At 39.9% G+C, this 24,803-nt stretch overlaps 2 protein-coding genes across 2 annotated transcripts in view; one reads left to right on the forward strand and one right to left on the reverse strand.

The window, feature by feature from the left end:
- The window catches only part of MTCL1 (microtubule crosslinking factor 1), a 49,566-nt gene extending 29,443 nt beyond the window's left edge, over positions 1-20,123 (reverse strand). Inside the window, 6 exon segments of the mRNA XM_019613939.1 lie at positions 1,145-1,375; positions 4,229-4,321; positions 11,861-12,016; positions 12,975-14,300; positions 17,916-17,990; positions 20,068-20,123. Coding sequence (XP_019469484.1) covers positions 1,145-1,375; positions 4,229-4,321; positions 11,861-12,016; positions 12,975-14,300; positions 17,916-17,990; positions 20,068-20,097 — 1,911 coding nt within the window. The 5' untranslated portion in view covers positions 20,098-20,123.
- Positions 20,124-21,770: 1,647 nt separating this feature from the next.
- LOC104910282 (tyrosine-protein kinase Yes-like) lies at positions 21,771-24,670 on the forward strand. The gene is made up of 4 exons (XM_019613940.2): positions 21,771-21,949; positions 22,148-22,303; positions 22,600-22,779; positions 24,504-24,670. The coding sequence occupies exons 2-4, from the start codon at positions 22,300-22,302 to the stop codon at positions 24,653-24,655; spliced, it is 336 nt and encodes a 111-aa protein (XP_019469485.1). The 5' UTR covers positions 21,771-21,949; positions 22,148-22,299; the 3' UTR covers positions 24,656-24,670.
- The last annotated feature ends 133 nt before the right edge of the window (positions 24,671-24,803 follow it).

Here is a 24,803-nt window from a genome sequence, read left to right on the forward strand (position 1 = left end):
GTCAAAAATCCAAACAATAAAAAAATGAAAGCTCTTCTGATACTAGAAGATGAGCTATTTTACACACAAGCAAATTAGTACTGCTGAAATAAAGAAGAATGGAATTATTTCTAAATAGATACTCAGCCCTTGTTTCTGACTCATTATACCACAGCACCCTTTATACAGAATACATAACAGTGGAGCTACTTCTACTAGACCTGAACATTTACTTGTTCTGCCAGATGTAGCAAAAGACTGAAGGACACTTGCTATACAAATATCTGAAATACTGAAAAATTACTTAGCTGCCTTAGCAAAATGTTTCAGAACTGCATGATCCTGCAGGATAACTCCATGATCCCCAGAATTCTGGTTAAAATGTCAGAATGGGTAAGTTCACTTTTCTTTTTACGTTTCCTTTACACAAGATATCTGAAGCAAACTGTAATTCTGGATATGCAGCTTGACACAATATAGCAGTGGCTTTTCTACAGTGCACTTTCTGCCATCACATCCCTGCTAAGACGTGTCAGCTTTGGGATGCCAGGTTGTTAATGTGCTCTTGAAATTCCTTATCTTAATTTAGTTGCTACTTGGAAAATTACTTTGATGACTACTGGTGTACTGCTCCTGATGGTGATAGACGTGTGTATGAAGAAAAGGAAAAAATAAGAATGATTCACTGTGAGTTCCCGCAAGACTGTATAATTCTCTTGCCAACATGAAAACAGAGCTTCCCTCCATCTGTATTACTGAAGGCTTTATAAGGAACACATTGCACACAATGACAAAAGCACACAACCCATCTAAATAGATTTGATTCCATCAGCTCAATAAGGTATTTTTCTTTCCAAAAATTATTCAGGGTTATTATCTAAGAGACTTAATTAAATCTTCATTTACTATGGGAGATTTTTTAAGGCCAAATGCTTGTACTAGTTAAGGGTTTAGATTTAAAGATAGGTGATGTGTAACATGAAGACAGAATGCAAAATATCCTTTAGCACAAACCAATAATAAGAAAAAGCTTTGTGTTTTATTCGAATCCTCTTAAAATCTAAGTTTACTTACAGTTGGTGATGCTACATCATATTTAAAATCTACGGGTAAAGAAAGAACATCCAGTGTAATTTCACTGGGTTAGTGGTGGTGGGCCAGTTACCTCTAGTATGTCCTCCCCATCATCCTCCATTCGTTTGCCTTGCCGCCAGTGTTTCAGCAGCCACTTCAGTTTGACATACACGAGGAAAGTGTCCTGCTTGAAATGCCTGAGTTCTTGCTGCAGCAAACTCTTCTCCTGGCTCCAAGTCTTTTCTTCCAGTTTGTTCTGCAAAGTCAAGCTCTGCACTTCCAAATCTTTCCTCCTCAGAGTCTGCATATGCTCCTCTTCCAGCTTTAATGGAACAACAGACACTGTGTCAAAGTGCTGGTGGTCTCCAGGATTTGGATTTTGTTGGCTGAGACAAATCAAAATATCTAATTTTCATCAGTTATGAATAGTTATTCAGTTTGGCTCAGCAAGTTCCTCAGCAGTTATAACTGTCATTTGAGGAAGTTAGGGCACAGCAGCCAATAAACTTAGCTTAATAACCATATCTAAGTAACGTGCCGTGGAATTGGACAGTTTATTTACTTCTAAGGATGCAAGAGAATTCTACTTTTGCTTAAATGTTTTATACTCATCAAATTTTCTTTCCTCTCTTGATTGTATCCCTGCAGTACATTCCTGGAAGAGGCACCACTCAGCGCTTAAGTGCTACATACATCACATCTGCTAAATGTATTTGAAACTATTTCTAGGAGATGGGACTGCAATTGCCCTTCAGACAACCTGAAATATTATCCTAATCTCCTTGGCTACAGACTCATCCCTTCCTCTGTGAATACTTCTCCTTCCAGAAGGGCAGTGCTCCCCATAGACCTGCATCATACTCAGATGTCTCTGAACCTAGAAAACAAATACTTCTAGGTCAGGGACACAGGCAGAACCTGAAGAGACAGAATTTGGCTGCAACTTGGCCTTCAATATGTCTCAGTTTCAGTACCAGAAGCACCAGAAAAGATCACTGTTCAAAGCTAACATATCATTACATCCCTTTCAACACAAGCCAATCTGAAACAATATTCCTTAAACGTGACTTCTCCCTCAATATGTCAAAATCAAATCACTACACGTCACTGGCCTCATAACACTTGTATAAGTTTGTTGTACAGGATCTCTTCTTTTACACAGATGAGATGGCATTTCCCCTTCAAACAAGCTGTTGAGAAAGGTCTGTCAAGAAAGGTCAGAAAAGGAGTACAGAGCCACTGCTTACAGATGCCAGTTTCTACAAGTTTCCATTTTGTAGAAGAGCTTTTCCCTTGCCTGACCAGCTCCACAGATGAAGAAAGCCAAAGTAAACTAACGACCATAATGATTTAAGGAACATACCCTGCAAGAAACAACACACGAGGATGAAGAATGCTTCATGGATTTTTTTCTTCTGTAACCTTTAGCACTTAGTACTGCTAACAAATATATGCTTGGTTTTCATGGCAATCTTCAGGTGCTACTTTTCCATACTAGACTGTTTACTAAGGACTCTCCTGCCCTTTAAACAATGCACTCTGGCATTACACAAATTTACAACATCTATGCAACTATGCATTAATACATCCATAACATTAATCTAAATGATTTGGAATATTTTATAATAAAAATTGATAAATAAATAATTCTTTAAGGAACTGTAAGGCTTGTAAAATATTCCTGATTAAATTATTCACAGCAGTTACTAAATCATATGGGTTTAAAATGCATCTTAAAAGTAGTCTGAAACAGTATCAGATATAATGGCCCAAAAAACATACATGCAACTCCTGATGACACTCACAGGGACTATACAGTGCTACCACACACCAGTGTAATGTCATTAAATATTGCCAAAAAATGAGAGTAAAAAAGGAGTTCTTTCTTTTATATTTAAATTTTAAGGGAATAAATGAACAGATTTTGTGTTGATGCAAATTCTTCCATCAAATGAAGCTATGGTTAAATACAGCAAAGATCTATGAGTCATTTCCACCAGAAGTCCTGGTAGACGATAAAAAAAGGAATAATATCAACAGGATGGCCATAATCTGGAAAAAAAATAAAGAATCCAGGAGATAGTTTTATTATTCTATTTCTACTAGCTGAAAGCATTGAATGAAAGCTTTGATTTTGCTGCATTTCTCATTGTTTTAATAGCCGTTACGATCACAGATTCTTGCAGAAAGTCCTGGTGGAGATGGCAGAATATTTTTGTGCTTTTTCAATGGATAACTACTGCAAAAGAAAATAACTTTGAGGCAGGCATAACAAAAAGCATTCATGGCCAAGGCAACTGGAAAAGAAATCAATTTACGGGTTTCCTTCAAAAGCAAAGCCTCCATGAGGAAGCTCCTATTGAGATCAACCGAAAATTAAAGCTACTTACGAAAAACGAAAGATACCACTTGGGCATAATGAGATTAGCTGGCACAAGGATAAATACTTAACATTATACAGTAATTGTGCTGAATTTAGTCTGAGAGTAAATTTAAAAAGAAAACTTCTATTAAGAGCCAAACAGCCTGCAAAAATGAGTAACAGTTATTTGTTTGTCTTGCTTTAGGAGCTAGAGATCACAAAAGGATTAGCTCATATGTTCCAGCCTTCAAAAAAGCAGAGAAAAATATGATTTGTTCACCAGTTTCAAATAAGAGGTTAGAATCATGGGGCACTGAGGGATACAGAAGATCCTGTTTTGTGTCTCAGTTACTAAAGTACAACTCCTCCAGGTTCAGAGAAAAGCTGGGTTTTCTTTGGACTAAGAGGGGTCTGAATAAGGCACAGAACCCAACATGCCCTCAGAAATCAAATGTACCCTTCCTGTCCTCACAGAGAGCTGACAGAGCTTATATAATCTCCTCTGCACTATTCCTTATCCCTGCCTCAACTTCCACTCCTCCACTGAGGTAGCCATCTGGCAGGGTACCCCCTTTACAGCTCAGTTTTGTCCAGTACCATGGACTCTTTCTAACACAGTCTACACACAGAAAGACAAAACTCTTCTCCAACAATGGAGAAAACAGATTCAAATTAGCAAAACGGGTTTTTTGTGCTTGCATTTCCCCAGCCTCCAAGCTCTCCCAGGGAGCTCAACAAGGCTCCACCAGGACAGCATGGTCCACGCCACGCGTCATGGCCACACGTCTTCCAGCAGTCGGGTTTCGTATTTACCTGAATGATCTTTTCTGTAAACTTTTCTTGCTCCTCCTGGTGAAGTCTTGTCTCCTGCTCAAGCTGAGCCTGAAGCTCCTGTATCGATACACTCTGCACAGGTAAAACATGGGAATCCCTCAGCTGATCAGCAGGAAAAAGGAATGGGCTTAGCAGAAAATGGGTTTCAGTTGTGGAAAAAAAGGGAAAAGAGAAGAACCGCAGGACAAACATCTGTACAACTCATGGTTATCGAAAGTTAAAACCAAAGCACAGTGTGCAAATAAGGAGCAATGTCCTAAGCATGTGTGGAAATGTCCTGTGTGACTTCTTATTAAGACTAAAGCTGTGATGTTGGTGCTGCCTGTAGCATTCCTTCTTTCGGGCCTCTAGTCCAGGACGGCACAAGGAAGTGAAACAGCTCACCATGAATGCCATCTGCCAAACCAGTTCCTATTTGCAGGATTCCACATTTGGTAGCATATATTACTATGGTAATCAGAGCTATTGAATTTTAACATCTCTGCAGAAGATGTATCTAATGTACACATTTTGCACCTTATTATTTATTCATTTGCAATACTTCTGATTAGACAGTTAATGGGATAGCATTTATTAAAGCAATTGAGCATATAAAGTTCTTTTCTTCAGACACAGAGCAGCTCTCTGCACAAGTTGACTTAATTCTGCAATTTCTACTCAAAATAATTGCTCCACAAATGTCACGATGACAAATTAGGTGAGCCTGAGATTTGACCGTTACGCTTAAGGATCTCTCCTTTAGGTCAAGCACTTTTTTAATCTTAATAATTTCAATTTTACTTTGAATATAAATTTGGCACCCCATCCACTTTGCTCCTGACAGTTACTTAATTCAAAAATAAAGACCCAAGAAGGTAGAGTCACAGACCTCGCTATTTATGCTGCACCAGTTAATCTTGCGGCGCTTAGATTCCTGATCAGCACTTTCTGTGTCCTTCATTTTGTCTCTCTTGCTTTGGATGCTTTGCCTGCATCAGCGTGCTGCTCAGCCAGGCTCTCTGCACACACCAGCAGTGCCACTACAGAAAACACTTTGCCACCAAACACCTGCTTTTCTGAGAAAGACACACTCAGAGAAGAGATCCCCTCAGGCTTCAAAGTTCCTTCTCCACTGGATAATGTTGTGCCTGATCTAAGTGGTTGGTAACCCCACCCAGGGCAGGGAGCTGGAACTGGACGATCTCCGAGCTCACTTCCAACCCAAGCCATTCAACGATCCTGATACCCTCACTGACTTGTGCACATCTGTGTTGTACATGAAGAAGTGACACTTTCAGCACCCCAAAAGGCATCAGAAGGTGACCAAGAGCATTACTGTCATTAATTGTCTCACCCACTTTTTAGGTACGTGGTAAACAAGAACCAGCGTACCTAGTTAATTCTGGTCTAATTTTAAAAATGTGTGTTTCCGTGAATTCAAAATCAGTCAGAATTGTGCCAAGTCTATCTGACAAAAGCAGTTACACATGGCAACTCCCTCCCATGGGTAATAATCATGTAAAAATATCTTGTAGTTTGCCTCAAGAAATGAAAACAGCACAATTCTCGTAAAAATTCATATGTTGTTAATTTAAACTATACATAAAGTATAACTGATATTAGAGAGACTCTGTCTACAATCATAGAACTACATATTTTGGCAGCTAGAAAGGTAATTTGTCTTTGGACTCCTGAAATTAGAAACTGAATCAGAGCAGCAAAAGCTTTTACCAGGAAGGAAAGGTTTGACTTTTTCACTATTCATTTCACATTTGTGTTTTCCAATGAACAACAATTTGCTACAAGATCACATGTTGCAATTTAAACTAATGCTAATTGGGATTACACAGTTACATATACACTGGGAATATTTTTGTCTGCAAAATTAGAATATGAAAATGCAGTTTTTTTAAAAAACATGCAGCTCATGCAAAGCCAAATTCCAGGAAACCTGGGCACTAGCATTATGCGATAGCTTCTGAAATTACTAGGGGAGATTAAATGCATCATAAAGGCAAATATACTATTACATGCACACTCAAGAGTGTAAATCCTTTTACAATTGCTTTGCCTGTTTAAGTATGATATATTTTTATAAGTGGTAAATGTGTTGAAAAGCAGTTAATGCATGACTGCAGAGCAGCACAACATTCTACTTCCAGCGCAACCTGAGGGCTCTTCATAGCCTATCATTTCACATAATGTCATGTCTATTAGGAGCAGTGGGATTAGTACTGCTCAAATCAAGGGAGATAAGGCTGCTTAAGGGCCTAATGGATTACTGCTAAATATCTGGATAATAAATGAAGAATACATAAAAGTGGATCAAGTGATATTTGTATGTGCAGCTCAGGCACCTGATAGTGCATTGGTGGATGCTTGTATGCTCCATATAAGCAGCTGGGTTCAGTCTGTGGCACAACTGTGGTTTTGTTTTGTTTTGGAAAACAACACTGCTACAAAATTAACACAGAAATTGATATCCTGCTGACTTCCATTCTTTGTCTCCTTTTTTTCAGTAATGGGTGTGCTACAGGAGGAATAGGAAATGCCCTGAATGTGAGGGCCACCACACAACATACTGACATCACAGTAACAGACACAAACTCACTACAAGACACAGAAACACACTACAGTAGGAACTACAGGCTAATGCTACTCCATCAAAGCATCACAGAAACATTTGAACTTCATCTGCAGCTCCACAATAACCAAAAGTTTTCCAAAAAAACCCAGTTATCACTTTTCCACGCCTACTTCCACCCTTGTCATCCCAGATAGATGGAACCAAATCCTTCTGCTAAGCCATCTTGTCTCACCTGGTATCTCTCCAGAACAAGCTAATCGATGCCGCTATCTTTACCACACAAGGATAGTCAATGTCATCCACAGTTTGGGGGTCATCACCACAGCTCATTCCACCAACACTTTTCTGACTCTCTTGGCAAGTTGAAGGCTTTTCAAGCTATATTCTGGCTCATACATTCCACAATTCTGCTGACTGTTTTACTATGATTACCATGAAGTATGGCTTGGTCTTATTTGTATGATTTCTCTATTTTACCATAGCTAATTCAAACTTCTGTTTGTCTCTGAATTGAATTATACGCAACAATCATGAACATTAGATTCCACAAAATCATTCTTTGCAGCCTTTTTTCAAAATGGATGGAGCACCTTAAGACCTGGGGAGGCAGGGTAGAAAGATGCTCTCCAGTATTTGTGTACAATTGCAAGGAAGACTGAAGAAGAACATTTTATGCTGCTTACCTGCTGCCATCTTACAGTGCTTTAGACCACACACTCTAAGAACGACTACTTTTTTTTACACTTTACAGCTGATCATTGCTTGCGTACAGTAAAGCAGATTGATAGGAACTTCCAGTGCCTTTTATATTACTTTCGACATGCAATACACATCTAACTGAATCCTTAGAGGCTACTTCTGAAGATGTACTTTTATCCTCCCCCATTTAAAAATATATGATCTATATTCCATTTGCAAGTGCACAACAGGTACTGTGTGGTTATTTCCCTGTGAACAGTCTCCGGTTCTACAAAAACACAAAAAGACTTTGCTCCCAGTCTTTGTAAATCCATCTCACTGTATGGATAGTATACAGACTTCAGTGAGGGCTGAGATATCTGGATTTACATGATAAAGGGTCTTTTAAGTCATTATATGGTTAACCTTTAGGGAACATTGCATAGCAAGAAAGAACACAATTCATCAAAGTAAATTATTCTTGCTGCCCCTAATCTTGGTGGGAAGAAGTACAGTCAGCTCCAGCTTGTCTTTCTTCTTCCCACAACTTTAAATTGGAGGCATAGTGCACACTAAGATATGCATATGTCATGCCTATATTTTTTTTCTTTTTTTTTTTCTTCTTCCTCTTTTTATTTATTTATTTATTTATTAAAATAAAGAAATATCATAGTGTAGAAAACATCCACTATTTCCTTTCTGGGAAAACAAAATCTTAAATTAGGGCAGAAGAAAAGGATGTGCAAATTTTCAGTGCATGGCTGGAGCTGCTGTGAAAGCCACGCAGCTGAAAAGCTCTCAAGGGGAATTATGAAAGTTGCACGGAAGGAGTACAGACTCTAAAACTACCTAAAAATAGAATATCCAAGATACAGATCGAAATTCTGACGTGTCCAAAATGGATCCATACTGAAGATTTGATTCAAAGCAGGTGGTAAAGTGACTTGCCTAACTTGAACACCACTGAATCTGATTGGTTCACACTTAACCCAGAAATTAATTCACAGTAATACAGCTGCTTCATATTTCTTATGGGCACAATAGGTAAGAAAAATGGATAAACAGATTAAGAATGGTCTAGAAGAAATTATTGCTCAGTATGAATTCTTCTCATCTACTACTAGATCTACCTTATGGAAAACTTTCTTCTGAAGACACGCTCTCATCTTTCCTGCCATACCTGCTTTTATTCTAATTCAAATTGAACCTTTTAAGTTAACTCAAATCAGTGATTCTTTTTCCATAAAATTCGAGGAACTGAAATTTGGTGGTGTTTTTGTACATACAAACAAATTTGTGAATTTTTAAAGGTTGTGCATGAAAATAATCACAGTACCCAAATATAAAATGCAAAGATGAGTACTTTTGCATTAGGTGATACACACCCAGTAAGTGCAGAAACAGCACCCTGTCACTGAACAATCAGAATCTGCTAAGAAATACGGCTATATTTTAGTGCATCTGGTACCAAACACTGCAGTAAGATGTATTTGGTCCTTTGAAAGAGTGATTTTTTTTCTTCTCTAGAATGTCTTATTATCTCTGAATAAACATGAGGACTCTGCAGCCTGCTTTAAAGCTTTAAAGAAGCTGCATTTTGTTTATGAAAGGTTGAAAGGGTAAAATTCACCAGACGAAAAAATTATTTATTGTATTTTGCACTGGCTTCCATTCACTGCCATACTAATCATTTGATTTGTACCTGGCATTTACTCCACAAAGCACTGTGGAGTTTTTAGTTCCTCCATGCCTTTCAGTTGTGGCAGCTCTCGCCTGATCACTCGCCTTTCTTTGGGTGGTGAAAAATGGTTTCCCCCTCCCACCATAACTCCGCTCTGCTGAAGTCATGAATAATGGATTGAACATCTACCACAACGGTCTCCAGCCTCCTGCAACAGCAGCTGAACAGCTTGTTTCAGAAAGAAAACAAAACCCTGCTCTTAAGTCAATTTCAAGACATAATTTCCCTTGGACCATGACTCTAACCCACCTCTTTAATACGCAAATACATTCTAATAATACTGTTGCACTAACAACTGCAGTGCACAGACCAAACAAAGGCAGATGTTTACAGTTAGGCTACAGGGTAGTTTCAAGCAGAACTCAGTTTGCATTTATTGTTCTTAATCAAACAATTAGGCTCCTGCGATGTTTATTTTTAAAAACAGGGAAAATAGCTAAATGGAAGCTGCTCAGCATTGCTTGGGACATTTTCAATTTAAAATTCACTTTGGAAAAGGTGATTTTGTTTGCCTATCAAGAAATCATTTGCCTAACTGAAATGAAATGTCTTCTCACGCTGAAAGCCCACGGACAGTGAGAAGACCGTCAATCAATATGACTCACTGAACAACGCGATCATTTCACAAACTAAAGCAGATAGTAGCTTATATGTGGGAATGGAAAGGTTTGAGTCTCCATTTGAAATGTCTGTGGTAATTAAAAAAAACCCTTTGGTATTTGAAAATTATTTTTTTCCTTTTGTCTGGCATAAAGGAATAGTAGATTTTTTTTTGCTAATGCAGTGCATGGTATTAATAAAGGATTAGACTGATAATATTCAAAATTATTTGGAGGAATCTTCTGCTTCAGATAGCATTAACTGTTAAAGACTATAGGATTTCTACTGGCTGTCCACCCACTGAAAAGTTTCAGTATAAAGCAATGCATTCTTGCAGCGTTCTTTGTTGTTTAAGTAAACCTGACTGAATTAAGCACACTGTTTTTAAAGATTTTCACATTCACTTAAACTCCATCCTTGCTCACCTTTTGAGCACATATCCACCCTAACTGGATAGTTTCTACCTTTGATTATACTTACTGGCTCATTCCCTGTCAGACGGTGGTCAGATCTACTCAACCTGTATTTAAACAGTTTTCTGTACACACTTTACATACCATCTCATCTTGGGAAAGTAAAAAAAAAGATTGTGCCCAAAGTACTCAAATCTCCAATCTTAACAGAGGACTCACATGCATGGCAATATAATAATGTGCCCAATCTAAGGCAAGACGGAATTAAACAAAAACGACAATTTAAACAGAAATATTGTAAACATTTCCTTTGATCATTTTCTGACCTAATCTAACATGACTACGGACCAACACAATTGCAAAAGGATCCACACTCAACTGCACTCTACCTCATTTTCCCCTTTGGCAGCTGAAGAAAGATTTTACCTTTCAGCCAGAGACTTACAGTGTTCTGGATTGAACAGATATCCTTTCTGAGGCTTGTTATGGCTGGTAAGTGTGAGAAGTTGACAGAGAATCTTCTGAACAAATTAATTATTTCAGTGCTGCCAAAACGCTACACTATCAGGGTAGTTTAAAACTCACAAAACAAAAACCAGCAAAGAATTACCTGCGTTAAGATGAAGAGCCACTCTCTCTTTGGCATTCAGTACAACATGTTGCTGTTTGGCTACCAGCCACCCTGACGCTCCCTCTTCCTACCCTACTTTCTGGTGCTTATTATCACTTAGTGACAAACACAGCTGCGCCAGTCAGCATTCTCCTTTTTCCAGATTTAATCAGGGGCTTCAGACTTACTAAGGCCTCTTTGCATGTGTCTTTAGCATTAAAAAGCATGTTAAAAATCCTCCCTTGCTAGCAACTACTTTACCCACCACAGTTTCAAGGTGGATTTGGCCTGCTGGTGGCCTGCAGAAAAAGTTTCCAACCTTGCTTTTATTAGGACAGACTGGAAATTGTCTTTTTCAAGATGAGTTGTGGTGTCTGGACAATCTATGTTCACGAGAAACTATGTTCAAGAGAAACTCTTTAGAGATACTCACTGAGGCTGATATGACCTCTGCATGGATGACGATTTAAATAAAAACTGATCAATGGCTTTGATGAATGGAAAAGTACTCAACAACCAAAGCAATGGAGAATTCTGCTTTAAATAAGCTTTTTCTTTTAAGCTGCAGATTGCTGTGCTCCCATGCACACCAGCACCAAACGCTTTCCTGCACAGAATACTGCTACACAAAATGCAAAGTGCTCGCTATCTGTAGACTTTCCAGATTGAAAAGATCCAACTAAATGAAATCTGGAGTCACAGAAGCACAATTTGATGTTAAGGATTAAAATCTCTAACAGAGGTTTTTTGTTACTATACTTAATTGCACTTAGTCCCTGAGGCATATTTTCCCACATTGCAACTACTGGGAGCAGGTTGACCAGTCCACAGTCAGAAATAATTTGCTTCTCTGAAATTATACGAGGGAGAAAAGAGGTCACCAAAACTTTCACAGCACAAGTGCTGTGTCTTGTCCAATTTACTTCCCCAGCCCCTGGCTTCTATTCCTTATATCCTGGCTAAGGCAGCAGGAGGCAGTGAGCAAGGGGGCTGCTTTGCTGACCTCTAGACTGAAACAGCCCTTGTCTCCTGGCCTGTAGAGTTTTATGTCTCCATCAGCTCTGCGGTGTGGGTCGGTGATGACTCGCTGGTGGTGAATTTCTCGCTCCTCTCCACGATCTTGTTTGAGCTGCCACTCCTTCTGATCCCTCAGTTTGGACTGTTAGGTGCATGGGCAGTTTGTAACAAAAGAACAAAAGGACAGGAGGGAATAAAGAAAACAAAAATGGGTAAGGTAGACGACTGAAAAACTACAAGACAAAGAAAAGCGTGAACAGAAAAAACAACTTAAATACAGTGGCATAAGAAAGTGAAGAGAACAAAACCAAAATGAGGATGAGCAAAATGATGGGCTGAAACATCTGAAAAGCAAAAAAGAGAAAGAGAGGAAAAAAGAATGCAAACACTGGTTATGAGGCGCATGCAATGAGGATGCATGAGTCAAACCAACAGCAAGCATACAAGTCATGAAGGATACAGGATACAAAGCTCTTCCTTCCTTACTTGTGCTGTGCAGAAAAGCCATATCCAGTGTGGCAGCTGTGGCAGTTTAGACATGCGCCCATAGGCAAGGCTTTAGGCAAGGCAGTCCTTCGCTGGCTACAGTGCTTCTCACCCGCTGCTCGGTTAGGGGAGTGAGCTGTAAGCAGGCTTTTCAAAACATATCACTTAGAAAACGGTGGTTGGGTTGGGTTCTTTTGGCAAGGCTTTTGAGAACATGCCTGACCCTTTTACCGGAGAGCACAATAAAGACCTCCACGCATTTCTTAGAAAGGCTGCTAAATTACTTTCATTAGGATATTTTTTTTAATTAATCTCCTCTTTCACAGGGAAACACTGCTGTTACAGACAAAAAGAACACAGACCTCCATATTATCAGTGGATTAGCCTTTTTTTTTTTTTTTTTGCCATGAGGAACCGCCTCTAAATCAAAAGAGTTGTGCAAACAAACAAAAGAAAAATCCTATAAAAGTGTCTGTTTAACATTACACGCTTTAATATATTGCAGGTCTGAAATCATAACAAAGCAGCTGTAAGAAAAATTAGCTCTAGGGTAGCAATGCCAGCAAGAAAGAGAAACGATAAACAGAAAGAAGGCAAACAAGGGGTTGGCCTACCTGGAAGTCTGTGATTAACTCCTTCCCCAGGTTACCAATGGGAGAGTCTCGTGACATGGACGTCATCGTGGATAGGAAACTGGAAGACTCTGTGAGATGGGGAAGAGGTGAGAGGTCCTCCACCTGCTCCTTAAGGCCCTCCCCTATGTGATCAACCTTCTCCAGGAAGGTCTGTAGCTCTTTCCGGAAAGATTTCATCCTGGCGTTGATGGTGTCCAGAAGCTCTGGTTCATGCTTATCTTCTTCCTTTTGCTCATCACTTTTGAAATCTTGCTCAGTGGATGGGCTGCTGGTTATATGCACCTTTGCATCATAAATCAAGCTGTCTGTGTCAGTGATAAGACGATCTACGGTCTTTTCGAGGCGCTCAGCCTCACGTTTGATGTTAATTAAAGATTCAGAGTCCTCTTTTGCTCGCATGAAGTCGGTGGAGCACAGGTCACTGACTTCTGACGGCTTCCCACTCCCAAAACCTGATGTCTTCTCATAAATCTCCTCAGAGTCACTCTCACCCCCGATCGGCCCCTCTCTCTTTGGTTGGAGTGGGCGACCTTCTTCACTGTCACTCTCCTTCTTACCCGCATCGCTGTCAGCATCACTGTCCCTGGGGCTGGAAGTGCGCAGGCCCAGGTGGGAAGCAAGGTCATACCGCTGCACGTTGGACATCAGGACCCTGTTCTCGTACTGCAGCTTCATCACTTTCCCGCTCAGCTCATTGATCTGCAGCCTGGCAGACTTCAGCTCCTCCTGCAATGGCCCGCCACACTTGGACGCTGCATCCTCCAGCCAGCCCGGCTCCTGGCCCGGCTCAAACTTGAATTTGTTCAGCTCGTTCGTTAGCTGTTTGTTGTGATCCTCGATTTCGGAAATTGACCGCCTCAGCAGTTCAGCTTCCTCTTCCACAAACTGCAGGTGTCGGCGCAGCTCTGTGGCCGACTCCACAGAGTCACCATAGGGTGAGGTAGGAATACCTGAAATGTGGTCCCTGCTGAGACATTCTTTCTCATACTGGCATCTCATATCCTCCATCTCAGCTTTAATCCCCCTGTTCTCCACCTCCAGTTCCACTATTTTCCTGCCCAGTATGTTGGCCTCCTCCTCCACCAGCTTCAGCCGAAGCTTCAGCTCAGCCTCTCTGGTACTGGGCGGGCCTCCAGCCTCTCCAGTAGGTAGAGGACTGTCCACATCTCCATAGATGGATTTGTATTTCTGGAGCTCCTGCTCCAGCTCATCCTTCTCTCTCCCCAGCTTGGCCATCTTCTTACGCATCAGCGCTGCCTCCTCTTTGGCAAACTGAAGCTGACACTTCAAATCAGCACTGTCCTCCTGCCAAGAACAAGCCCCCCACCAAAACAACGTTAGAAGAGAAGCACAAGCAGTTGCTTGCTTTCCAAAATCTTCCCCTTCCCACCCTCTGAGCCACGTCTGCTAGGAAGTCAAACAATACAGAGACAGTGCCACACAAACCACACATTTGACACGTTTCATGGTTTGGTCCTGGTTAAATTTGCAAAGCAGCTTGACCAGAGTTAAATAGAGAAATAAAAATCAGGTGCAAGTGTTCAGTGATGCAGGAGTGCCAGTGCAAAGGTGCTCATTGGTGCTCAGTGTTTAGTTTTTCACAAATACTGAGCAAATTTTTATGGAAAACGAGAATGATTACATTGGAAAGGTATAGAGATCTGTTGGCACTTTCTGTTCCATTTATTTTTCATGCTACATTTGCTCACTTTTAGCATCATGAAATTAAGACTACTCTAACAAATTTCCCTGTCATAATCCCAAACCTTGGGCATATTCAGTTTGTGAAGCACAAAAACATGTAAGCTGCACAGTAGGCCTCCAAAGGGAAGAAGCACTTCACTGTGTTCTTCAACTGGATCTCACAACACTGTGAAACAGATGGAGTATCCAGCTCCCTTTCAGCATAGGAAGCACTACTGTTGTCATTGCTGTTGTTATTATTAGGATGGAACAGCATGTGACCACTCTTCCTGCTACAGACAACTGCTCACAAGGGAAAACACGAGGGAAAAAAAAAAAGAAAAAAGGAAAAAAATCATTAAATCACAGTCATGTTCAAACCCATCCCATGTGAAAATCTGCATTATTTTCTAGAAGTACCAGTGCATTAAATAAGAGTTTAATATTTTTTTTTGGAGTTGGGCATTTTGAAGTCCTAAATGTCACTCTGATGAAAACTCCAGTGTGCATTGTGCTGTAATTGTGCTGAAATAAGAGATGAGGATAAGTAAATTCTAAGCTGATGAACAATTTCTTTGCATGAATCACTTTCATGAATTGTCATGGAGATACAGGCACTTGGCCTTATAAGAGACACATTTATCAGCATTAGCAGCATAATGGAAGGCAGGCTTTGAAAGACGATCTCTTGAGACAGCAGATTTCATCATTGTTGTTAGGCCGTGTGGACATATGCACAATTATCTATGGAAACTTCGATTCAGTCTCTGTGGCACTGTTGTCTTTCACAATTACCATTTTGTTACAATTCCTAATAATGGCAACCAAATCCAGAAGATTACAAGATTGATGTTAATTGTTCACTCAGATCAGCCTATTAGAAGCAAAAAATTACAAAACTAATTATGGCTTAGCAGTTGGAGGAAATAATTTAATTTCTAAAGTACACAGTCTTTGCACATTGGTAATGGTGTTTTTTATGTTACCTCGATTAATTTCTCCTCATCCTATTTAAATATATACTAATTATGAATTATGTTGTAATTTCAGCTGTTAAATACTGTCTGTTAATACAGACACAGAAGTAATCGATTGCATATTTCTAAATTAATCATATTTCCTACTGATTTTGCTTCAAGCTTCATGTGATTTTAAAACACTAAATAGTAAAAACAAACAAACAAACAACTTTTATGCTAATTCCATCGTATGGTTAAGCAACAGTCAAAGTTTCTATTAATGTGTGGTTTTTTGTGATAAGCAGAAGTCTGCTTATCAGAAAGCTGACATCAGCTGACTAACTAAAATTCTAGTTGTGTTTCTGGCACTAGTAATGTGAGTTCTGTATGAATGAAGGCAAGATGCATATAACCAACTACAAGTCCAGGAGACGTTTCTTTTTTCCATTCTCTCTTTTCACATATATACATCTCCTTGCCATGCTGACACACATGTGCAAACTGCTTTCCTCTTGATGAGTTTGAATTGCAAATTAAGTATCCCATAAAAGATGACAGGGAAAAGTACATACAGAGCACTGCTGTAAAATAGCACTCAAGTATTTCCTTACTTATCTGTTAAAAGCTTGGAAATAATTGCATCTGGCATTTTCCTTACTCTGTGATTCAGTGTCCTTCTCCATGCTTGCGGTCCAACTTTGGCTGCAGGAGCCCAGCAGCCAGTGCCACTGCCTACAGCAGCTGCAACGATGCCCAAGGTGATGAGCAGCCCATGTGCACATCCTACCCAGGGCTCTGAGCGGTACAGGCAGCTCCTCCAGGAGCTTCTGGTTGGACTGATTGCAAGCAGTACCAATAGCACTCACTGCCCCATACTTGACACAACGCACTGTGCATTCTGAAGCTTTTGATGCAAAGGGAAGAGCTTCAGTGGATTTGGGATCAGGCCCATCATTGCAGCACAGCTCAAACTCAAGGCTTCTCTGGAGGTAGCATGTTATTATAGCAGGACAAAAACAATTATAACTATTCTTCTAATGACATCATTTTATTGCTAGGTTTTGTCTATGGAAAAAATAAATACCACATTTGTAATTTTTTTTTTTGAAAGAGCTGAAACATACAATATATTTTTCATTAAACAAACACAAGCCTCACACTGAACAACAGAGCTGATGGATGTTAATCTCACCTACTAAATATGGATCCCATAAAAAAAGTGAGAAAGCTCCAGATCACCCACGCTTCTCAACAAGGGAATGTGACTACTGAAAATCCCATTCCCCAGACAGCTCTTTTTTTTTTTTTTTTCCAAAGGAAAAGAATGGCCAGGAGATATTATCAGCGAGATCTAAACATGCCAGAAGGGTAGGACCCCAACCTTCATGCATCTGTCCCTCTGAAACTTTGTGTACAGAAATATCAGCAATTTCTTGATCAGTTGAAAGGAAGGAGCAAGAAGGCAAGTCACCCACACAGGCAGGTAGAGTTTTGAAATACAAGGCAAACTATGGTAAGGCCAAATCACAGTTTGTTACTAGTTAAAAACAAATACAACGAAAGCCAAAAATATAATTAAAAAAAATATAAAAAGAAGGAGAATATAGTCTTTCCATTGTTCTGGAGGAACAAGAGGTTTAAGTCCCAAGGGGTGAAAGCTGGGCTATGGCTCAGCCTGAATGTATTTCTGTATTTCACATCCAGCATGTGGACACTTTTCTAAAAAGTGTATGTAGGGCAGACTGCTTTGAAAAAAAAAGGACAAATGACAATGCAAAAATGGAGAGTCATTAATGGTGCTCATCACTGGTTTTAAGGATTATCAAGGATAAATGGGAATTGATGATTACTGATAGTGCATATTTGCATGCTATTGCACCACATTTCTGTACAGCACTACAGAGAGATGTTAATGAAAAAAAAATAAGGCAAAAAGAGAAAGCCCAGATGTGCCCCTAAAGAGTCTACAGTCTAATTTAGGCAAATGGAGAGCATGGAGATAAAGAAATGAAATTTAAATGAAAAAAAAGGAACTTAAATTCATTATGCAATGTAAATGATGTGATGAGAACAAGGAGCTGATCAAAAACTCCCAAACATGATATTTCTCTTTTGGCAAGAAGACACAAAGATAGATAGAGACCAACACCATCTCCTCTACCACCACCGGCTCACAGGAGTTGCCAGGCAGAAGATGGGGAAGCGTGTCGGGGTTGTGGGTCCGACAACAGGGCGGTATGACCAGCACCCAAGCACCTGGTGAGCACCAGACTCCTACCTTGCGCTGGAGAACCACTTTTCTCTGTGTTTTGCCTGGTGCCTGGTACTTCCCAGGAAGCTCCACTTTGCAATTCTGCTGAATAAAAACTTTTTTCTTCAGTACTGCTAGAGGCAGGTAAGCATGACTAACAACTCTGCTTTTACATGACTTCTAGACAATCAGTTTAACATGTATTTCAGCTGTGCCCTGATGTGGACGTGATGTTGCCACTCATTTTCATGATGAGCTCCCAGTAACTAATAATACCAGATCTGCTCTACGTTATACATATCTGTAGGTATGCAGGTGCACAAATTTACACAGTCTAAGTCTGTGGCCACTTTTCAGTCACTAAATATGTAGTAGGGACAAAGAGAAAGACTAAAAGGTTCATAATGTGGGCTTAAGTAAGCCAAGCCTTCAACTCCAAAGCTGTTTTGCGTCCAGCCTGAGGTATCTCAGTTTAGGTGTGTGAAACTATTTTAGCTATTTAGGGTGAAGTAGTAGTAGTAGTAGTGCTACGAACTTGCCTGGCTGTGTCTGCACTTACCCCTCTGAGCCGTGCCCCAGGATCCAGAGGCTGTTGGACCAGGTTGGGCACTTGGTGTGGTGCGCTCTGGTTTCAAACAGCATATTTCTCTGAACCGATACCCAGGTTTGCAGACTGCTCTGGGTAATGCCCTAGAGCTGGGAGACTGCTAGGACATGCCCTGATTGGATAAAGCATGTCACTATATAAGATTCTTTCTCCATCTTTATTGCCCTAAAGAATTGCTGGAAAAAAAGATGGCTACCTCGTACAGTGCTATCACATTTTCAAATACAAATCCTTTGCTTGCATGGTGTACACGCATGTATGCATACAGTGTAAACTCTTTTTCCCTGGGTGGTTTCTGGAATCATGTTCTTGTGGTGCAGAGCTGACTCTGGGTTACTCCATTAATTTTGTGAAGCCCTTTAAAAGGCTTTCAGAGGCAAACTCCTGAGCTCCAGTGTCTGGATTTGGGCAGAGGAAGCAAGCACATGAATTCATTCTCTCTGCACTTTTCTGTATTTCCAGGAATGAGGGAGGGAAGGAAGGACAGTGCCTCCCACATACCCCAAATGACTCAACCGTGACTTCATTTGTAATTTCCATGTGTGCTCACATATATATCTTGTACATGTATCTTACACTTGAAGGAAAACAAATTTCTTCTGACCACACTGATGACTTAACTCCCTGTAACAGGAGATGTAGGAAGAAAGCCCAGTGCCCCATTTTAAGGTTCGATTAAGCTGTATTTGTACACACTCCACAGGGATGCTAGCTCTGCTCTACCCCACAGGCGAAGACTACAGTTTGCGGACTGCCCACTGCACCCCTTCAGTTGCACATGGAGCCCACTTCAAGTGCACCATGTTCTAATTTATTACAGCTATTGTTACAAATCAATGGGATTTTAAGGCTCCATTGGCTCCAAGGAAAACCATACGTCTCCGTTGCATGCACTGAGCCTGCCAAAGGGGCAGCAGGGGAGGCTCAACCTTTCTCTAGTGAAGATAATGATGCCACTCTTGGCTCCCTCTTGGCAGCTACGGGAAATGCTATCCGCATCCCTCTGTCTATAAACAGTAACCGTATGGCTGCTGGGAAAGTCTTCAACTCCCACTGTCAGCACAAAAAACAAAGGAAACACAGCCCTGAGGAGGACCAGCCCAGGGGACAACAGAAAAAAACAGTGTCCGGATGCAGATAAAGGGTCCAGCTCAGGCTCTGCCCTTTACCTGAGCTAGGGGAAGCAGTAATATTGAACAGTTGCTGCCATCTGAGGACCGTGCTGTCTGCCAAGCCACTCCTTAGTGCAATGACTTTGGCACCATGTATAAATTTAGCCGTTCCCTAAGCTGCGATCCAATTACTGTGTGAGGCAAGATGATTTTCTCCTCTTGTAGGAAACCTTCAGCCTGGCTCTGCTGATGAATGTACAGCAAACTGGAACGCTGCATGGTTTCGAGATCGTACTCCTGTCCTAAATTGCTTCTGCATTATCTCTGGGAAGTCTCAGTAGATTAAGGCCTAATTGCACTCTAGTTAATGTGTCTGATGGCCCTGTCAACACCCATAAAAAGACATGTTGAGATCTATCATGTGATTTAGATCCGAATTGCACATTCTTGAAAACCTTACCTGGGTAAACGCTTTTTTTTCTTTGTGCATTTCTCTGCTGCCTCTTCTCTTCAGGGAACTCTGAAACAGAAGATTGCTGGGTTATTTATAAGCCAAGCACTGAGTCTGCAAGTTTGACAGAGCCCACCACGATAAAACTAAATGAGGGGAAAGCAGGGATATTCTCCTGAGCAGTGGGGGTTTAATTTTTGGTATTAATCACTAAGAAAACAAGATTATCAGGGCCTTGTCAGTGGGTTTTCTAATGCACAATATTTCCCACACACACAAAAAAAGAAAGGAATAAAATCAGTTAAAAGTTCACAGAGGTGAGAAAACCTCTTTTTCTTCTACTCTGGACCACCACAATTTTTGGCAAAGCTTTCTTTTGGTATGAAGCAGTGATTTATGTTTGATTAATCCAGGGCAGAAGTCCAAGAATGTTACTCACAGTGGATGTGAAACACATTGTGGAGACCTCAGAGGAAAGCAAAACAGAAAAATGGAAAGTCAGGCACGTTTAAGCTATGTGGCATAATGTTGCTAGTTAGTCCTTGCTTGCAAATACACAATGAACCCAGATAAAACCAGGTGGAAAAAAAAAACCTATTCTCCCTGTATTTCTGAATTCACTATGCAAGTTAGATTTGATTGCCATTTCAAATCTTTACATCACTTTATAAGCATTTTTTAAGACAAAGTTTATGTTTAAGACATAGGAACGATGTCATCACACCTGCTTGGCTCATGAAACCTCTCACCTCCAAAGCACAGCTCTTCTCAGGAGGAGTAGGCGGAGTTCAGCCTGGTGTTTCACCAACCCTGCCAACCTTATGTTTCAGGACCGAGTTCAAACTGCTTTAAGACAGATTTATTTAGAAACCTCAAAAATTTGACTTTTGTTGGTTGAAGTATGTCCGTATCGCAGTAGTACAATAGATGTTAGAAAGCAGCAAGCTGGAAACCGCAGACTTGCCTGATTCAAAGATGCTACACCACTCTGCTGGTGCCCAGAGTTTCAGCTTCTCTAGAACCTGCTCCATGCACACAGGAGATGCCAATACAGGGCTCTTTGGCTTGCAGTGCCTCTCCTTCAGGTAGTTCAAGGTCCCTTCATAGTGGCCTATGCCTCTAACATGGCCTTCAGTAGCTTGTAGCATCTTTGTGATCAGAAAATGCTCTGCTTGCTTGTCCTTCCAACAAGCAACACAGCAGGCTTTGACATAGCTCAAGAGAAAATAGGATTCTTTCAATCAATCAGTAAAAGTAGAGAAGGCTTGAAGGATGATGCTCCCTAACAATAAACCCAACACTCTGTCCTTTTCCACTGACTACATCCATTTATGTTCACTCTACAAGGCACAACGCTGAGGTCAACCTTTGGCTGTCATGAGTTTGCTCACACCAGTGCAGCTCCTGTATCCAAGGGGCAGAATACCCAACTCCATACCCAATGTTAACCCAGGGCTGGACTGCACATTTTTGGGTGTATTTGAAGTTTACAGGTGCATAAGTGAGGATGCAAACTTAGAACAGCCTGCCCAGAGAAGCTGTGGTGCCCCATCCCAGTAGGTGCTCAAGGCCAGGTTGAATGGGGCCCTGGGCAGCTGAGCTGCTGGGGGGCAGCCCTGCCCATGGCATGGGGTGGGACTGGTGGGTTTTAAGGTGCCTTTCAAACAAACCTATTGTATGGTTCTATGATTCTGTACTTTTAATTTTTTTGTGAAGCAGCACATATGACTTTGTTTTCTAGGTGCTTACTCCCTTTCCATACGTGACTGGGATGAGGTCAGAGGTGATAATGTGAAACACTACAAAATCAGAAAACTTGACAATGGTGGATACTATATCACAACCAGAGCACAATTTGAATCTCTACAGAAGTTGGTGAAGCACTACAGAGGTAAATCTAAATTCTAATTTGTGCATATGTGAGGAAGAAAAACTTCATGTGTAGCCTGCTTTTCAAATTGACTATTCTAAACTTTTTTTGACTTTGATTAACAGTAAATACAACAGTTATTTTATCAACATGAGAATGTTACTTTTGCTGTAGCATTGCCATTGTTTATCTCTGGAGCTTATATTTTCCATTTTCCAGAACATGCTGATGGACTGTGTCATAAGCTGACAACTGTATGTCCCACAGTGAAACCACAAACACAGGGACTAGCGAAAGATGCCTGGGAAATTCCTAGAGAGTCTTTGAGACTGGAAGTTAAGTTGGGCCAAGGATGTTTTGGTGAAGTATGGATGGGTAAGAGCTTATTGTGATACCTTTTAGTTATCTCTGTGAATGTTTTAATAGTATTTCAAGTCATTTTCAGAATCTAAATATGATCTCATAAACAATCAAAGGAAAAAAATGTCAATTACACACATATATATATATTATACATATATATATATTTGATTAATGTTCATTGTAGTTCAGTGTAGTTAATGATTTAAGATTATTCTGTTACTTAACAAAACAGAAGGAAAAAAAAAAAAACTTTTAGTAGAAAATCCTTGATTTTATAGTGGGGAATAACATCTGATTTGCTTCTCTAGGAACCTGGAATGGAACCACAAAAGTAGCAATCAAGACACTTAAACCTGGTACAATGATGCCTGAGGCTTTCCTTCAGGAGGCTCAGATCATGAAGAAATTACGACATGACAAGCTTGTTCCACTGTATGCCGTTGTTTCTGAGGAACCAATCTACATAGTCACTGAATTCATGACAAAAGGTGTGTGACAGAATGGTCCAAAGATAGTACGTTTAAAAGATTATTTAAGATCACAGCAACAAATGATATGTTTAATTAATGTTACGCTTAAAGAAGCTGAAGTATAAATGATAATTCTGATTAAATTAAAATGAGCAACGGTTGACCTACTTGAAGCAGTTCTGATTTAGATCATGGGTGGATACATGATTTTTTTGCACATCTGTGTCACCCTTGCTAATCTTCCAAGTTCATGGTTGATTTTTTTTTTTCCCCTTTGTTTTTAGTGAGTAGTGCCTGGTACATTTAAATTGGGTGACATAGCTGGGAATACCATTATAACTAATACGCTTGCCTTGTAGATAGGTAGTGCTCATGACCACAGAACCATAGTTGCTTTGTGGTTTTCTTTCTTTGTTTATTCACTTTGTTTTTATTTTCTATAATATATATTTTTTTTAAGGTTGGCTTTTGAAAATAGCAGAATCTAGCCTTTATATCTCCTTGATTTCAGTCCTTCACCCTTCTTCCCTTGCTCTTTTTTCCTTCCCTGCTCCTGATATGGAGACTTAAGAGATTTAGGCTGTGTGTGGAAATAAACATTATAAGCATATTAGTATTAAGAAGAAGCAGATTCTCAAATCATTTCTTCCAGTTTGTGAAAAATGTCAATTTCTCTTTACCTCAGAGAAGTCTTGCTGTCCTGGTAGGAAATAGGAATAATGCCAAAACCCAAGAGAGTGACTACTTCCATTCATTATTCCACTGCAGATATCTTGCTTGGGTAAATTTTTTTCCACGTTTGAATGGATTTTTTTTTAAATATTTTGTAAGCTTTAAAACAGAGAGAGAAATAGAAGATCTTTAAGGTTACTTCTGTGTTGTTATTCCTAAATAACAGTTGCCAATCTCTTTGTTGGATTTTAAGCAGCCATGCAAAATCAGTTTTCATCGTTCAGAAATCAGGTTTTGGCAAGACAGTCAAGATAAACAATTGCTTTCTAGGGACATTATAAAAGCAGAATGAAAGAAATGGTGAAGTAGTTGCATGTTTCTTTAAACCATACATTTGAAATACTATTGAAAGCTTCTGTTGTCAGAGATGAGATTTTACCATACTTGTGAAAATTGTTGTTTTAAAACAAGCACAAGTCCTTGGAATTCATTTCTAATGTAACTAATGTAATTTTCTGGGCATCATTCTGTTATAGAAAATGGGAGAAGGTAGCATGTTGTGAGGAATGGAAAGTACTTTTGTTTTCTCCTGTAAGGAAGAAGAAGCGTCAAAATAATAGTAACAGTTTCAGAATCATTTCTCTAGTATATAATTGGAGCTGGAATTGGAATATAACTAAGAGGGTGGGTGTTTGTTTTTTTTTTTTCTGTTTTGTTTAATTATCGTGGGGAAAAAAATTCAACTAGGATACCTGGAATATTGGGCAAAATCTTCAGGCATATAGTTATCAAATGGCAGTTAGTGTTCAGTAATCTGAATTAATAAAAAGAATACCAAAATGCCTGGCTAAAACTTGCACTGAGTACCAGGGCACAGTGGACTAGGGACATAAGCACTGAGTTGTGTTCTGGAAAATGAGGGCTTTTCAAACTCAGGTATTGGAAGCTGAATGCATTAACTGTAATGTCTAGTGGAAGAAAAAAACAAAAACAGCATCTCAAGTTCATGTTTTCGGGTCAGGTTAACGTGTGCTTTTCTGTAGTTTTTCACTGAATTGTGTCTTTTACAGGCAGCTTACTAGACTTCCTGAAAGAAGGAGAAGGGAAGTTCTTAAAACTCCCACAGCTGGTGGACATGGCTGCTCAGGTACTCCATAGAAGACAAGAAAACTGTGTTTTGTACTTAGATACAGCTTTAAGTCTTCTCTCTGATATCACCTAAGTATAAACATTGAACACTCTGGCTATTGTATGCTGTTCTTTCTTACATCTTCTGTTGTAACTTTGTAATTTGTACAAAAAAGTAAATCACCAGTCTTAGAATTTAGAATAACAGGGAGCCAGACAGGTGCTTACCAGAGCAGCAAGTT

This window comes from Meleagris gallopavo, chromosome 3 (genome assembly GCF_000146605.3).
Source record: "Meleagris gallopavo isolate NT-WF06-2002-E0010 breed Aviagen turkey brand Nicholas breeding stock chromosome 3, Turkey_5.1, whole genome shotgun sequence".
NCBI lineage: Eukaryota > Metazoa > Chordata > Aves > Galliformes > Phasianidae > Meleagris > Meleagris gallopavo.

What these genes read in the sequence shown, in the direction of transcription:
- LOC104910282 (XM_019613940.2), top strand. An exon ending in CACTGAATTCATGACAAAAG is followed by an intron (nt 22,780 to 24,503) that starts GTGTGTGACAGA and finishes TGTCTTTTACAG; the next exon opens with GCAGCTTACTAGACTTCCTG.